The following is a 15,697-nucleotide window of genomic DNA, read 5'->3' on the forward strand; positions in this document are numbered from 1 at the left end:
TGGCAGCTGAAGAGAGGCAGCTGAAGGGATGGTGCACTGCTGGAATGAAAATTGCTGGGGCAGCTTGCCTGCCTGAGGAGCTCAGATTTAGGATCAGAAGGGAGTTTTTCCCTCTATCATCTGGCAGGGTTTTGTCCTCAGCCTGTTGAATGGGTACTGGACATTTCCTGTTATTGTGGTCTGGGAATTCTACTTACCAAATTCCCAGCTGCTGTAGAGGCTTAGAAGATGATGCTCTTCATTTCCTGTCTCCTCCTGTGGTCTGCCAGTCCTAGATTTTGGGGGTGTTTGGTGAAGTGTGGGAGCATCTTGAGGGGATAACTTCCCAGTTATCATATTTTCCTGGCTGCTGGATGTGTGGATGGTCTGGATTTAGTCTGGCCATGAAGGTTTTCCACTGCCATGCTCTTCAGGAGTCCTGGGCAGCCAAGCCCACTGTTGTGGTGCAGATCCACTTCCTTTGCAACTTCATGTGTTTGTCTAACCCTGACTTGTTTCTCCTGCACGTCAAAAACAAAAGTTGGAACCAGTTTTCTCCAAAAATCATGTGGTTGTGTTTGCCACACCTCTCCTAATCAAACAAAAATAATTTATTAATCTTCCTGTAAGGTGGTTCTGGACTAATTTATGGATTGGGGCTCTTCCACCTTCTGTTGTCTTAGTGTAGGTCAAAGATTTTGGTAATTTTTTAAAATGATGAACACATGATTTGAAAACAAGCTGTTACATATATATGATATTAAACCAACAGATTGTATCTTTGCAGGATATTTTTGGCTCTAGATTATATTTTTTATTTCTGTAACAGATACCTTCAAAAGACTGGCTCATCAGATCTTCCATCCTTCTTTCCCAGTTGCTGTATTGCAAAACCAAGCAAGGCCCTGAAACACAAAGTTGGATTCTGTAATCAGTTTTTACCAATGTTTCAAACAGCCTCAGTTGAAAATATGTTAACACTTTGTACCCTCCAAGGCTGCTTATCTGTTCTAACAATGCCTTCATTGAAACATGTACAGCCAAAAAAGCTTTTTTCTTATCTTGGTGTATTTTGGTGCAGCAGATAGGCCTCTGAAAGGAGATGTAGAAATACATCTAACTTTTCAACTTTGCAGCAAATAATGTGAGTTGTCATTCTGTGGCAGGCTTCAGGCACTTCCTTGCAGAAACAAATTGATGTCTAGACCTCCATAAATTTCACTTCTGGTGGGAGCATCAGCATTCTTGCCAGAGACCCTCTGGGTTCAGTGCCACTCATTGGGAAAACTGGATTTATTCTAACACAAAGCTGAGCAGGTTTGCAGAGAGAAAATCTTCTGCCTGTTTGCCAGGGGTATTCTTTAGCCTAAATAGACTCAGCTGCAGGTATGATCTGCAGTGGAGTATGAGAATGTGTAGATCAGGAGGGTTGTCCTTTATGGTAGGGTGTCAGGCTGTATCCTTTCAGGCTGCTATTTCTACAGCATAAAATAAAAATGCTTAGGGATCTAAAATGCAAGATTAATTTCAGAATGGTAATGACACATCACAGCTGAGCAATGGTGTGAAGATGACAGAAAATGTTAACTATAAAGGCTCCCTAGTAAATAAGTCAACATGTATTCTGTGTGAGTTTGCTAAAGCAAATTCTATTAAATAAAAATGTAGGATTAGCAAGGAAAAGTTGTGATCACGGGACTTGTTTGATTTAGTGAGCACACTTATTTAAGAAAAGGGGTTTAAATTGGTGAAAGATGTATAGACCAGCCTTCAGATTCTCATTCCCACTTGCAGTCTCTGGTTTCAGAATCAGCCTCCTTTTCTCATCTGTTTTTGTTAGCAACAGGTTTTTACTCTTGCAGAACTCCTTAATTAAAAGCCATGGACTGTGACTATTTTGTGCAACTGCTGCAGCAGTAGAATTTTCTGTTTTCCCATGCACCTGAGCAAGTGAATTTGCTCCAGAGAAAATGTGCACACTTCCCTTAGTTTAAGTTAACTGCTTTTGACAAAATCAGTTTTATTAGAAATATTTATTGCAATAGGTGCAAAGGCTGATTCACTCTTGTTTTACAATTCTGGACTTTTTCTTTTAGCAATTATTTCCCTAAATATTCAAGGCATGCCATTCCCTCTACCCTCTCTCATCTTTATGATTTCATTGTGCCCTTTCTTTTGCGTGCCCTCGTTCAGTAGTGTAAGTAATCATGTCTCAGGCAGAAGGGCTGGTGAAGCTCCATCTGCATCTCCTGTTTTGTTTTGGGACTGTGTGTGCTGGATATTTTCATACACAAAGAGACTTTAGCCTTTCACTGAAGGGGCTTTGGTAAGGCTGGGGAAATGAGGTGTTCTCACTGCAGGAATTTCATGGGGTACTAACAGACTTATTTGGATCTGGGATGTTTCTGTCGTCCTGTTCTGAGGAAATTTATGGGAGCTCACAGGCATGTGACAGCTTTGCAGCTGACACAGAAGATGTAGAAGGAAAGGGAAATTAGGATTTCTGTCTGATGTTGTGCCTCTTTTTGTTTATTTGCCTTTCAGTTTCTTCCTAGTGCCATCATATCCCTATGTAAACATTTTAGATTGCTTCCTTTAATATCTGCATGGGTTAAAGCTGACTTTAATTTAATCAAGATAATTTTCCAAAGTAATTAAACAAAAACTTTCATGTGCATGCCACGAGATCCTTTATGCTGTTTTATTCCAGTGCCTCCTTAGCCATCTTCTAAGTTTATATTGCAATTAGCAGACAATCATCCTGTCACTGCATTCTGCTCTGCTGACATTGCCCCTCTTAAATCTGCCAGAGGGCTGAATTCCTGGGAAGTAAGTGGTTTCTGAAAAGCAGGCACCCCCCTGGGAGTCCTTGCGGTCAAAGTGTATGGAACTATTTCAAACACCTGTGGCAACTTTAATCTCCTCTGCTAATAAATTAAGCACAGCAGACACAGAAATTGTCCACACCTAGGTTTGAGAATCGGTAAACTCCTTGGGGTGACTGTCACAGGAAGTTAGCTCGTTCTTGTGGATTTAGTTGCTTTTGTAAATTTTTTATTTTAGCTACGCCAGGATGAATTTTGGAACGCTCTCCTTAATGTGCTGCTTGTTCTCTGTCACCTGGATCAAAAAGCATCTGCTTTAAACCAAACTGGTTTGCTTTGGTGCCTCAGAATACCAGTGCAAGCAGAACATATTTCCTCACCACATTAGAATCAGACATGCAGACACCTGCAGTGGAGGTTAAAATGAAACACAGAGAAACCAAACCCCCTGCCCACTCCAGGTGGTGTTTGCCTGCAGGACAAGGTCCCACAGGACCTTTGGTTTGCATCTCAGCATCCCACAGCAGGCAGAGCTGCTCCCCTGTGTCCCTGCCAGCTTTGCAGTTCCACTCCTGCTCCTGCTGAGCCTCTGTGCTGTGCCACTGGAACCGGGCATAAATGTCATTTAATGGAATTTAGATTTATTTAAACATTTATTAAATGTAGTAAATGTCTGAGGCTTCAGCAGGATTCCGGGGTTGTGCAAAGGGACCTTAGGTTAGGAGTAAGTCAGACTTGGAAGATCATGGAGCTCCTCCTGTAACAGCATAAGGATTGTTTTGGCTTAACTTGCCCAAATTTCACCACCTCTGTGCTCTGCTGGCAGTATTTCCCTCTTTCCTCAGTTGCTGCATTTCTTTTTGCATGTTTATGTGAAGTCCTTTGGATTGAAATCCCTGTTCATTTGAGACACTGGCCTGTGGGGATTTATTTCTTTTTCTAAAAAACTCAGGCTTTTACTTTTTATCCCAGAGAAATCCCACCCTGAGGATCTCTGCTGAACTGCATGGGAGGAGGGGAAGAGTTTATATTTACATGAGGCTTTGCAATAATTCATGGCTTTGCCTGTGGGAGCTGTGCAGCTACGTGAGAAATTCTATTTAATAGCACTTTATGGAAGAAAGCTAATTTATGTTTTGGGGAAGATTATGTATTTTTCTGAGGTTGAATTTTTTGCTCAGTTTTGTTCTAATTAATTTAATGTGGTTAAAACTGTCACCTGTGTGGATGGAGCTTATTTAGTTTTTGCTTTAAACCAAATTTAGTTCAAGCTGTGAGTTGTTCCTCTGTACAAATTATGTGCTTCTGAAACAGGTGCTACTGAAAGGGTTTAATGGGGTTTTTAGAGAGATATAAACCAAGACATTCCTGTTCTTTTCCAGCAGAGAGAGAAAAAAAAAATCACTTAACCAGAAATTTTTTGCAGCTCTAACCTCTAATTTTCTGAGAGTGAGCAGATTCAATATCATTGTCAATGCAGCAGAATTTTGCCAGCCTTTCCAACAGAGTGGATGGCTTTAAATCAGTCCTGGTGTGCCACTGGACTGCTTCAGACTGCAGAGAAATCTTTCAGAGCTTGAGGTGTTCCCTCATTTTGCCACATTTTCTAACAAACTCTTTCTCCTCTCCAGGTGAAAAGCCTTATCAGTGTGACTTTAAAGACTGTGAACGAAGATTTTCTCGTTCAGACCAACTCAAAAGGCACCAAAGACGACACACAGGTCTGTGGACAAGCCCTGCCTGCTAATTAGAGTGCATCTGTTCATGGGAATTGTGAGCCTGAAGTGATACTCCCCAACTTGCTATTTTTCTGGTGTTGTCTGCTCATAACACCAACTTCTTGAAGTTAATTTTAGGAGAAGGCCATGGCTAGTTTTTTTTAACTGGCCCTTTAGCACTATTGTGGTTGTTGAGGTGACTTTTACATCCTGACACCATCTTTTGAAGCAACTTTCATAATGAAGCAGTTTGCTCTGTACTCTGTGCCCAATTTTAAGAATATATTGTGTTTAAAACGAAACGGTTCTGCAAGAAAAAAATTTGCCAATGTGTAAAATTTGCCCTAGACCTACATGTCATGTGTAAATTAGTAATGTGAAATAAGTTAAACCTATTGGGAGCGCATGAAAATAAATTTCTGCACCTTGATTTTTCTTATGTCCTGTTTGCTGCTGCAGGACACCCTCAGTGCCAAACCTCAGGTCAGGATTAACAATGTTTGCAGATGATTTAAGTGGGGTTTGCTTATGGTGGAGCTGTTCAGATGCTTCAGACCCAGGCACTGGAAGAGGAGGTTACAAGGGGTGGGGGCCTCATTAATGACAAACTTTCTGTAATGTGTAGGCACAGGGATGGGAGGAGCAGTTACAGGAACTAGAACAAAAAAAAAAGAAGAAAAAAATCCAGGCTTTTGAAACTTCAGAAATATCTGTTTTCATTCGCCCATCCAAAAATGTTGGGACATAAGAATGGATTTTTTTTTTTGTCTCTTAGGTGTGAAGCCCTTTCAGTGTAAAACCTGTCAGAGAAAGTTCTCCAGATCTGATCATCTGAAGACTCATACCAGGACTCATACAGGTAAAACAAGTGCGTAAACTTTTCTTCACATTTATATTTCTTTTTTTTTTTTTATTAAATTTTAAATCGATGTTGTTGTAAATTACATGATTAGAAAATGTCTTAACCAAGATTTAAATTACATGATTAGAAAGAGTCTTAACCAAGATTTAAATACTCAAAAACAGCAGAAACAATTTCAGTGTGCTGATTTTTTCAGTGTGGCTGCTTTCCCCAAGCATGATAGTCACTTTTCACAAAGGGATTTAGGTGATTTTAGAAACTATGCTTTCTTCCTTCGTGTTTAAAGACATTTCAGCCTGGCAAAATAAATGTTGTCAGCTATTATGAAACGAGCATCGTGGTCTCAGCCCACAAATGTCAAGTTGATCTACTGCCTTTACTGAAAGAGCCCTACAAGATAGAAATTTTAATTCTAGCTTTAGCCAAAGGTCTGTAATCTAAAGTATTCGTGCCTACTCATGCTTCTCCCAAGTGTCAGCTGAGCCTAATGCAGGATAGCACAGCAAAGCTCCTGCTGCTGCTGCTTGTGCTGTAATCTCTCCAGCAGATAAAAGCAGTGCCTTTTGCAAACTCACACTGACAGACACTAAAGTAAAAGCTTACTCAAATATTCAAGGACCTTTTATTTTTTTTTTTTTTTTGGTAGAAACCATAGTATTTCATCTAAATACAGGGGGGAAGAAAAAGGGAGGCCATTTTAGTCTACTCTGCCCTCACATAAATGTAAACACCATTAAGGAGCAACTGCAGCAACCTCTGTATTTTAGTTTTAAGTTTTAGAATTAGTCCTGTGTACTGACATCTGCTGTTCCTTCTGCTGTGTATGCAGTGTTTTTACCAAGTAATTGTTGACCAAGCACTTTGGCATGTTGTTGGATGTCACGGCGTTTTCCATACTGGTGTTAACCTTTTAAATTCAGTCTCTGTACAGATGGACAAGGAGCCTGAAAATCTTTTTCTCCCTGCTAAGAATTCTTTTTTCTCTTCTGGACCATAAAAACACACATTTCAGACTTCCAAAAATAAAAGGGAAATTTTAATAAAGGAAATGATTCACCTGAGAACAGTGGCATTTTCTGTGGCTCTGGCCAAATAAATGCTTCACCCAGTGGCCATATCTACACTTGCAATCTGCAAATGGCAAAGGCTGTGCTCCTGGGCTGTCCCCATGGTCCTGTTGAGCTGCAGGGCCTGGGTCTCTGTGCATTTGCATGAAGAAAGATGTTTTCTTAACCAGCAAGAGGTAATGTTCTGGGAGAGACAAAATGGCAAGCGGTTGTAACACGCTGGCAAGCTGGGATAAACTTCACTCTACATCACATTTCACTGCTAACTGCTCTGCTAATTCAGGACTTGCATGACTCCAGTAATTTTTTATAGCCCAGATTAGCTACAGTGAAGAACTTGCTCTCTTTTGTGCTGGTGAAGCTCCTCTCCCTGTCCCAGCTCCCCTGTGAGCCCCACTGTCCTTGCTGTGGGTTTGCTGTGGTGATGCTGGTTTGGCACCTGGGCTGGTGCTATGGAGCCACCCCTGACAGCACTTTTGGATGTGTCAGCTCCTGAGGGGGATGAGCAGGAGTGGTGGGTGGGGATTTTTCATCCCCCACCTTGCTTCACTCCTCTTTCTTTCTCATAGCCCCTGAGTTATGTGACAAAGCACCTAGCTCAAGTTAACTTGCTCCATGTCAAATCTTGAGGAATCAAAGCAAAGGTGGCTTCCATGCAATTCTATCCTAATTTTAGTCAACTACCAAACTATTTGTTAGGATTCAGGGATTTTTTTCTTCATAAGCAATTTCACTGTGACAGCAATCTTTGCTGTTGAAAGAAAAAAAAAAAAAAAAGAAAAAAGAAAAAATCAAAGGAAGTTTTATCCATCCACAGACACATTTGTGACCCTTGATATTTGCACCATTTTCCCCCAACTCATGGATGATAGCTGATGCATTTGCCAGCATCTCTGCTAAGTGGATAAAGTAGATTTTAGGAATTCCCTTTCACCTCAAATACCTCACATGGGAGTTTGCAAACAGAAATACACATTTATGCAAATCTCCTTTTGTCTGAATTTGGATTAGGTTTGTGAAATGCCCCAAGTGTGAGGTAAATAAGAAGAGAAGATGCCTGGGTGAGGTTGAACCACCCCAGCATGTCTGGAGTGTGTCAGAGAGGATGAGGTGTGAAGACAGCACTGAAGAGCCCAGCCCCAGAGCTGAACATACTTTAAAATATTGCATTTATTTTGAGGGGAAAAAAAAAAAAGGAAAAAAAAAAAGAAGCATGAGTCACCGGGCACTGCTCTGAGCTAATGAAAGCATTCCATCAGCATTCCTGTGGCATCACAAGCACAGCCTGAAATTCCACGTACACACTGTAGGAAATCAAGAGACCAGGTTAAACAGTTAAAAAGTGGTGGCATTTCTTGTTAAATTTGAATGTGCTTTGCTTGGAGTTATTTGTAGTGAATATTATGCTCACGAAAATGTTAGAAAAATGCTATTTTGAGCATTTGGTATCTCCCATAGATGTGGATCCACTTTATTTAGAAAGGAGTGGAAAACTTGGAGTCTGGCTCAGCAGACTCCATGCTGACCTCTGTTGCCTCTACCATATTCACTTACACTCACCAGTTTCAAAGAACTTCAGCCAAAACTCGTTGAATTAGCTGGAAAAAAAACTCCCCTTGACTGGAGGTCAAGCTCTAGAAAGTCACTGGCAGTTTCCACGGTGACTAACAGTGTGTCTGCAGCGCCGACTGAAGCTCGCGTGCGCGCCAGGGTGACTTTGAGACCTGGCCATTTGAGAGCTAAAGAGCAGCATAATCATGGCAGCACGGTGCTCAGCAAGGGCCTGTCCCCAGGAATGAGCCACTGCAAGGTTTTCTCCATCCCCTGGAAAGGCTGGTGGTAAACATCAGCTGAGGCAGAGGTAGGAAGGCGAGCGCTGATGCGAGCAGGAGCTGGGGGCACTCCCAACGCCCTCTCAGGACAGCCCTTTCCTCCTGGGCTCTGCCAGCTCCTCGCAGCCCTGCAGAAAGAAAACAAAGAGCAGTGTCTCAGATGAGCTGTATGCTCAGCTAATAACAGGGTGTTTTGTCAACAGGTGAAAAGCCTTTCAGTTGCCGGTGGCCCAGCTGTCAAAAAAAATTTGCCAGGTCTGATGAATTAGTTCGTCATCACAACATGCACCAGAGGAACATGACTAAACTGCAGTTGGCCCTTTAGACAGTTCAAACAAGTGAAAAAAGCAGATGGGACATTATAAGCTACTGCAAACTTTCTCAGCCATCCTCGATCACCTCTGTCAGAGAGCTGCAGCTGTCTTCGCATCCTATTTGACACAAGTTAACTAAAACGTAGGATTCTGCTCAGCCTGCCCTTCCATCTGGAGCTGCACAGGTTCCTAGTCAATAAGTTCAAGAGGTTTTTACTTGTGGTTTTGTACAAAAGTAGGCGAGACCGCCACAGTTTCAAGATGACTATTAACTGTGCTCAGCTTTCATGTCTGTCTCCAGCTTTTTTGTGTTAGTTTCACTCGAACTTTTCTAGGTACAAATTGCTGTGCCTTTTTAATTCCTGCAGTGGGTAGGATGATTCCTCCCTCTTGAAGGTCAGCTCTACACTTACATCACCCCTGCATATGCTGAGGCTCCCGAGTGCTAGTACAGCTTTCCTCACAAAACGAAGGAGCAGTCACCTGAGATACTTCTGGTAACCTCTGTACTACCAAAGGGCAGACTTTTAGAGTTGGAAGCTCTGCTTTTGAATTTCACAAATCAAACCTTTTCTAAAAGGTTATCTTTCTAGAGCAGCTAAAGCCAGATGAACCAGGGCCTCTCTGTACAGAAAATAAGAATCTTACCATTAAGTTAACTTGGTTTTTAAAGAATTGCATAACTGAACCCTTAAAACTGTTTTATTTGTCAATTAGCTCTCTCCTTTTCTCTCTCTCTTTTTAATGTATTGGTTTAAATTTATTCTATCATGAGATGCATAGATGTCCTTTACACAAAACTAATTTCAAGCATTGTAGACATTTGGGATTTGTTTACAATGTAAAGCCACACTGGTTATGTGGCTAGCAAGCTGTATAAACTTAAAACTGAACTTCTAATGGGGCTGGTCCAGGATCTCCATTAACAGATTACTCTTAAGATAAGTAACTTAAAAAAGACTCTTTGTCAAGTATATGTGAAAAAGACATTATTAGTGTAAGGAAATATATTATTTCAGGGGTTTGGGAGGAGGGGTTTATTATTTACTTTTAATTGCTTGAAATTGTGTGTATATATATATATCTGATAATGTATTGCTCTTAGACATCTCCAATTAGAAAATGTATAAATATTAGAAGCATCACTGTTCTGATGTCGTTGCTGTTACAAACTATTGATAACACTAAGAATGTAACCTGCATTTTTCACTGAGCTTTCAATTAAAGCCCATTCAAAGAGAAACAAATGAGAGTCCAACAGATGTCTTGTTTCATGTCTGGTATTAAATTTCAAATGCCCTGTCCAATAGTATCCTTTTTTTTTTTTTTTTTTTTTGTATATAAAGGTACCACCAGCACTGATGACCACTAGTTAACCTGTCCAGGTCTTGACCACAATTTATCCATCTCACTTGGGAATCATACTGGCAGCAGAAAACAGTGTCAAGTTTCATATTGTGCTATAAAGCAGTTGCTTCAATCCTTTGTCTTCTTACCCAACCATTCCTTCTCTTTCGACCCGTGAGATTTGCGTAAGGACTTTATAGAACAAGTAAAATCCCATTTATAAATAGCAGAACTGGCCTTCTGTGGAACTGGGCTGAAACCATAAGCACAGATAACTTCTTAGATTAGGATGTCATAGACTGACTTTTAAGTAAAAGTTAATTTAGAGTTGGGGTGGCTTAAATCAGTTCAGCAGGTTGGAAAAGACAGTCTTTCATAGATGATGAAGTGTGAAAATGAAGATAAAGAAATATTACTGTTTCTTTGTCATACTGCCTACTTTTCTTTGGAAGTAAGTACAGCCTGCCTCAGCGCCCTTTGCCCTTGCAAAATATTTGTATCTCTTTAGCAAAAATCTTTAATGTATCTTGCCAAGCTTTTTTTCCTCTAATGTACACAATGGAGTTCTATGATGGGTTGAGCTTTCTCTCTTAAAGTGCAGCTGCATCGTCAAGAAAACTCAACAGTTAATTCTTCAAGTCCTCTTTTTCGCCTGGGTATTGCATCACTGTTAATTACTGTTGGGGTACTGTGACTCATTTGTATCAGTCAACTTTATCTTTTGCTGCCAAAAGACAGCATCTCTCTGGAGAAACTCATAACAAGTGTGGCAAACATCAAATATTTGGAGCGAACGGTGTGCATCAAGCTGCATAGAATTAAAAAATAAAGCAACTCCTCCTGCTCTCTTGAAAGAAAAGCTCAGCTGCAATAACAATGTCCTCTGATTTACCCAGCAGTTCTTGGCAACTACAAAACAATCTGTTTTTCAGTCTGCACCCAAAATAGAGAGCTGCCATGAGTGTTTATACTAAAAGCCAAAAAAAGAAAAAGCGGCCTCCGGTTTTTGCCTGCATCGGTCAAACATAAATAAAACTATCTTCTGTGAAATACAACCAAAACTCCACTGCAGCACAGGCCAGACTTCCAGTGACCTGTAAATAGCTCTCCAGCCATGGCTTGCTGCTTGGGGAATCACATGCCGAATAATAATAGTAGATGGCTACAAAAAATGAAGCGTGGGTTGATGAGTGACAGAGCATGTCCTTTTGCTTTTGCTGTCACCACTTTTTCAGTGGAAGACTTACTGCTACTCTGCTCTTTGATGATCATTACGGCCCCCTGCCTGCCAAGCACAGAGGGGACAATGGCAAATGTTTACAAGATTTTAAAAATTTTTATTCCCACTTATTTTACGGTGTTTGTTAAGAGAGGCATTTCATGTCTCTGCCTTTCATTTCCCTGTTCTCGGGATTCTATCAGCAAGGGAAGCCACCTTTATGGAAGTGCTTTACTGCATGAATTTCTCAGAAGCAGCCCCCAGATGCTGGCTCTTGCAGCATGCAATTCCTCTTTTTGGGACACGCAGAGATTGATCAGCAGGCCGAGTTTCTCTGAGCTTGACCTCCACACGAGATATGAGGGGGCTGCACTCTATTATATCTTGCAAGTATCCTCAGCTCTCTGGAAAATTTTCAATCCCACAATTAATTGAGCAAATCTTTTATGGCTCTGTGTTCTTAAACTGAAAATGGTGACTGGTGTAGTTTTGGCTGATGGTTGATGTCTCAGTGGGATTGGCACACTCTTCCTGTCCCATGGCTCCTGTAGCCCCCCCAGATGGAGAATGTTCATGATATACATAACACTTCTCCTTTTTCCTGCCACTTCATGGGATACAATATGTTGAGTAGGAAAGGGAATGTGATCTCCTCCCTCTCTGATGGTGTCAACTATTCAAGAGCTGACTTGGATGAATATTTTTGAGGTAGGTGAATCCAGCAAAGTGTCTGTCTGCTTTAGGAAAGCATGAGAGTGAACCTGCCTGGGCTGTAGCCACAGGATCTGCTTCTGGTGCACGTCTTCATGGCTATGGACTGTGCTGACCAAGCAGGAGGTTGCTTCAGTTAGGGAACCCACCTGGAGGCAACCCATCCTTCAGACAGGTGATGGTTCCTGCAAGGGAAGGGGGGGCGTGTAAAGAAGTTGCTCTTTCATTCTCTTTCCTTCTCTTTCCTTGTCTGTCCTTCTCTTTCCTTCTCTTTCCTTCTCTGTCCTTCTCTGTCCTTCTCTTTCCTTCTCTTTCCTTCTCTGTCCTTCTCCGTCCTTCTCTGTCCTTCTCTTTCCTTCTCTCTCCTTCTCTTTCTGTGGTGGGTTAAGCAAGCTGCTCATTTCAGAAGCCACTCCAACCAGGCCTATCTGTTTCAGGATGTCAGTAGGATTCATTTCACTGCTCCAACATCCCACCTTACAGCAGCTGGGAACAGTTCCTGGAGGTGCAGGTATGTGCCTTAAACCAGTGTTTCTTCCTCCTCTCTGCTCCCCAGAAAAGGGGTTTTTCTGAGAAAAGCCTGCTGTGTGCAGCCTGCTTTTGTCATCCGTAGGACCTGACAGCAAATCCAGCATGGTGAGCAAGGGGCTCCCTGCACTTTGTCTAAAAGCCCAAGAAAAAAATCTCTGGAGCAGTTTGAGAGGCTCCAGGAAGGCCCCAGGTCCTCCTCCTAGCATGAGATGGGCACCCAAAGGCCACCAGCAGGCGCAGGTGGCACCAGCTGCCAGAGGACCTGGGAAGGTTCTGCTGCTCAGTCCTGCTTGAGCCCTGCAGGGAGAAGCTTGGGGAAGATCCTCATTCCCCTCCCTGCCCTCCAGTTAACAAAAAAGGAATTAAAGGCAGTGCATGCGGTTCAGAATGGCACTAATGGACAAGAAAGTCCAGCTGCAATATTTGGGAAGATCCAGTAAAAGGTTCATTAGGATTCTTTGAGTTATTGGAAGTCCTCATGACACAAGGGAGCCTAATGAAGCACAAGACCTGGTCACAAGAGTGATGAGTTAAAAAAAGCCCAAACCCAAACCCCAACCCCACTGACACCATTCTAAAAATTAGACAATTAAGAGTAAAACCAGGAATGTAGCCAGAACTATTCCACCTCAAATAATAAACACAAGGATAAGTTGCCAAGCGAGGTCAAAGAAGCAAATGGTAAAGTGAGTTTAAGAGACAGCTAGACACTTTTATGGGGAGAGAGGGGATTGAAGGATACAGTGACAAAACTGGGGGTAGAGTTGAGATAAACCCAGAGGACAGTGGTGGGCCAATAGCCTCAGGGAGTGCTCGGAGCCCCAGCTGCTCAGCAGGGATGTGGAGCAGCTCTTGGAGTTCAGGGGAGACTTTCCAGGGCTCTGGGAGGGGTGAAGGGGAGCTGCCAGGGCAGTTTGAGAGGAAGGGGAGCCTGGCAGACAGGGGTGGGTGTGCTCTCAATGGGTGTGCTTCCAGTGCACTGATCCAAAGTGCTGCCTTTGCTTTTGCTAGGGAGATTCCCTGACAAACTTGCTGAAAAGCAGATTTTTGAAGAAATCCTACCCAAGCAGCTTGTCTTGTTGCAAGTCACCAATGCAAACCATGAAAGAGATACCAAAAAAAAAAAAAAAAAAATCCCAGGAAGAAAACTCCCCTTTTTTAAATTTCTGTTTTTAGTGAAAGTCTGCTTGTAACATAGGAATGAAAAGGGTTGACTGGAATATATGATTCAAATAAGGCAAAAAACAAAATATACAGAGGTTATGTTCTCTGCTTGTATGGAGCTTTGCAAAATTTCACATTGTCAGCACAGCTTGGGTCGATTCCCACAAAAAAAAAAAAGCTGGCAGAACTTCTGTGGCTTCACACTGCAGCATGATGAAGCCTGGTTTGAGGTGCTTGGCTTGGCCATCTCTGCACTGGCAAGCAGGTGTTGGCTCCACCAGCACAGCAAGCTGGTTAAATGAGGGTGGGGGAGAACCAAGAGCAGCACAGCCAGTGGAAGTAAGGCAGAGAATCAAATAATAAACAAAGTGCAGTTTTCTAGATAGATTGCAATCCAAAGACAACTGCCAGCTCCTGGGGCTAAAAGGAGTTAGCTGTGACACCCCAAAGGGCTTTGAGTAGTGAGGGTGGTCTGAAAGATGGTATTCTCCTAGAAGACACAGCTAACACAGACAGAGCTTTGCTGGGTGCTGTAGGAATGGAGCAGCAGGAAGGCTCTGTCCCAAAGAGGCTGCAGGGCACAGACAGGGCTTTAAAAATGTTTAGAGCCATGGAAAATCTTGAATGAGAAAGTCTTGTTGCAGGCAGGACTTTCCTGTTCCTGATAACTAAATAACTATCCCATAGGTATGAATATAATTTAATTGCATCACTGTTTTTTTTCAATGACTAATAGACTTGTTATGTTCTGATGAGCTCTGGCAGAACGGAGATCCTAATCTGCAAAAATAGGCTGAGCAGAAACAGAAAGACCTGGCTGACCATCCTGACTTGAATGGTTAGATAAAGAAAACTAACTGTTCTTCCCCAGCATAAAAAAAAAACCAACAAAAAACCAAAAAAACCACCAAAAAAAATCCCCAAAACAGCCCTTTTAATGCAAAGGAATTGTAAGAAAACCCAGGGGGCACTGAGACACCTTAGCATGGAGGTGCAGGGGAGAAATACAACTGTATTTGTTCTCGGGCTGTATCTTTTTATGGCTCATTCTCATCTGAGTCATGCCCCAGAACTCCCATTCATTTAAATGAAATGTTGAAAAACATAACCACAAAATAAAAAAAAAAAACCCAAAAAAGTAACCTCACTGCCCGGAAAAATCCTGCCCCAGAATTTCTTGGGAAATGGCGTGTCCTCTTTCACGTGCTCTGTTGGTTCAATAATCACATCTGCCTAATGTTTCCTCCCAGGAAGGTCTCTGACATTTTTAACTCTGTCACTGAAGCCTTGAGGTTCAGTTATGGTGTGGCTGCACGGCAAAGGTGCAGTGTAAAGGCAAATAAAGGGTTTTTATCAGTGGCATGGCCTCCAGCACAGCCCAGCAGAGCCCTGCTCAGAGCAGGAGGGTGGTTTTGCTCCCAGCCACAAGACAGCCTGGCCCAGTGGGATTGCTGGCCCTTGGGACAGCTGCCTTCCTGGGAATTTGGGGCCACCAAGCCCCCGCTGCAGCTGGAGGAGTTTCCAGACTTGCAACAGAAAGTTACAGCCCTGACAATGCAGCAGGCAGAGCTGGAGGCTCTCATGTGATGCGACTCCAAATGCAGCTCAGAGCCCATGTGTGCTGCTGTGCATTCACAGATTGACAATCAAAAAGCTTCAAATCTGGTTGCCTAGGGTGTTCTTCAAAGGCCAAGTCCTCTGCTGTCCTTGAGGCTACCTGGGGTGGTGCTTCAAGCTCTGAAGGGTGTGTGCTCCAAAGCTCTCCCTGCTCGCACCTCAGAGCCGTGGGGATGGGTGCTTCTGCTCTCAGAAGGAAAAATTAAAGAGAATGGAGGGAAGGGAAGGTCCCAGGGCACTGGTGTGGCTGCGGGGTGGATGAAGCCCTGAGTGAGCTGCTCCATTCCGAGCCCTGAGCCTGCAGGAGCTCAGCCTGCCTCTCTCCAGGCTCCCCTCCTGGGCTGGTCTGGGACGGGCGAGCTGCAGTTTGCAACACTGAAGGTCACGGCACGGCCCAAACAGCCAAACAACAGCCCAATATTTCTGAGCTGCATAAATTCCTGGTGTCTGCTGCAGGCAGAATCCAAACACTTGTGTCAATTCTGTACCATGCCCCAGACTGCCAAAAAAC

General features: G+C 42.8%; 1 protein-coding gene across 12 annotated transcripts in view; it reads left to right on the forward strand.

The window, feature by feature from the left end:
• WT1 (WT1 transcription factor) overlaps nucleotides 1-9,829 on the forward strand; it is an 85,189-nt gene extending 75,360 nt beyond the window's left edge. For 11 of the 12 annotated variants that reach the window (XM_053946724.1, XM_053946726.1, XM_053946728.1 and 8 more), the window contains 3 exons: nucleotides 4,436-4,525; nucleotides 5,298-5,390; nucleotides 8,487-9,829. In XM_053946724.1, coding sequence (XP_053802699.1) covers nucleotides 4,436-4,525; nucleotides 5,298-5,390; nucleotides 8,487-8,608 — 305 coding nt within the window. In that variant the 3' untranslated portion in view covers nucleotides 8,609-9,829. The remainder of the gene's footprint in view (nucleotides 1-4,435; nucleotides 4,526-5,297; nucleotides 5,391-8,486) is intronic. The other variant, XM_053946723.1, reaches the window with a different exon arrangement.
• Nucleotides 9,830-15,697: the final 5,868 nt, after the last annotated feature.

Source organism: Vidua chalybeata, chromosome 6 (genome assembly GCF_026979565.1).
Source record: "Vidua chalybeata isolate OUT-0048 chromosome 6, bVidCha1 merged haplotype, whole genome shotgun sequence".
NCBI lineage: Eukaryota > Metazoa > Chordata > Aves > Passeriformes > Viduidae > Vidua > Vidua chalybeata.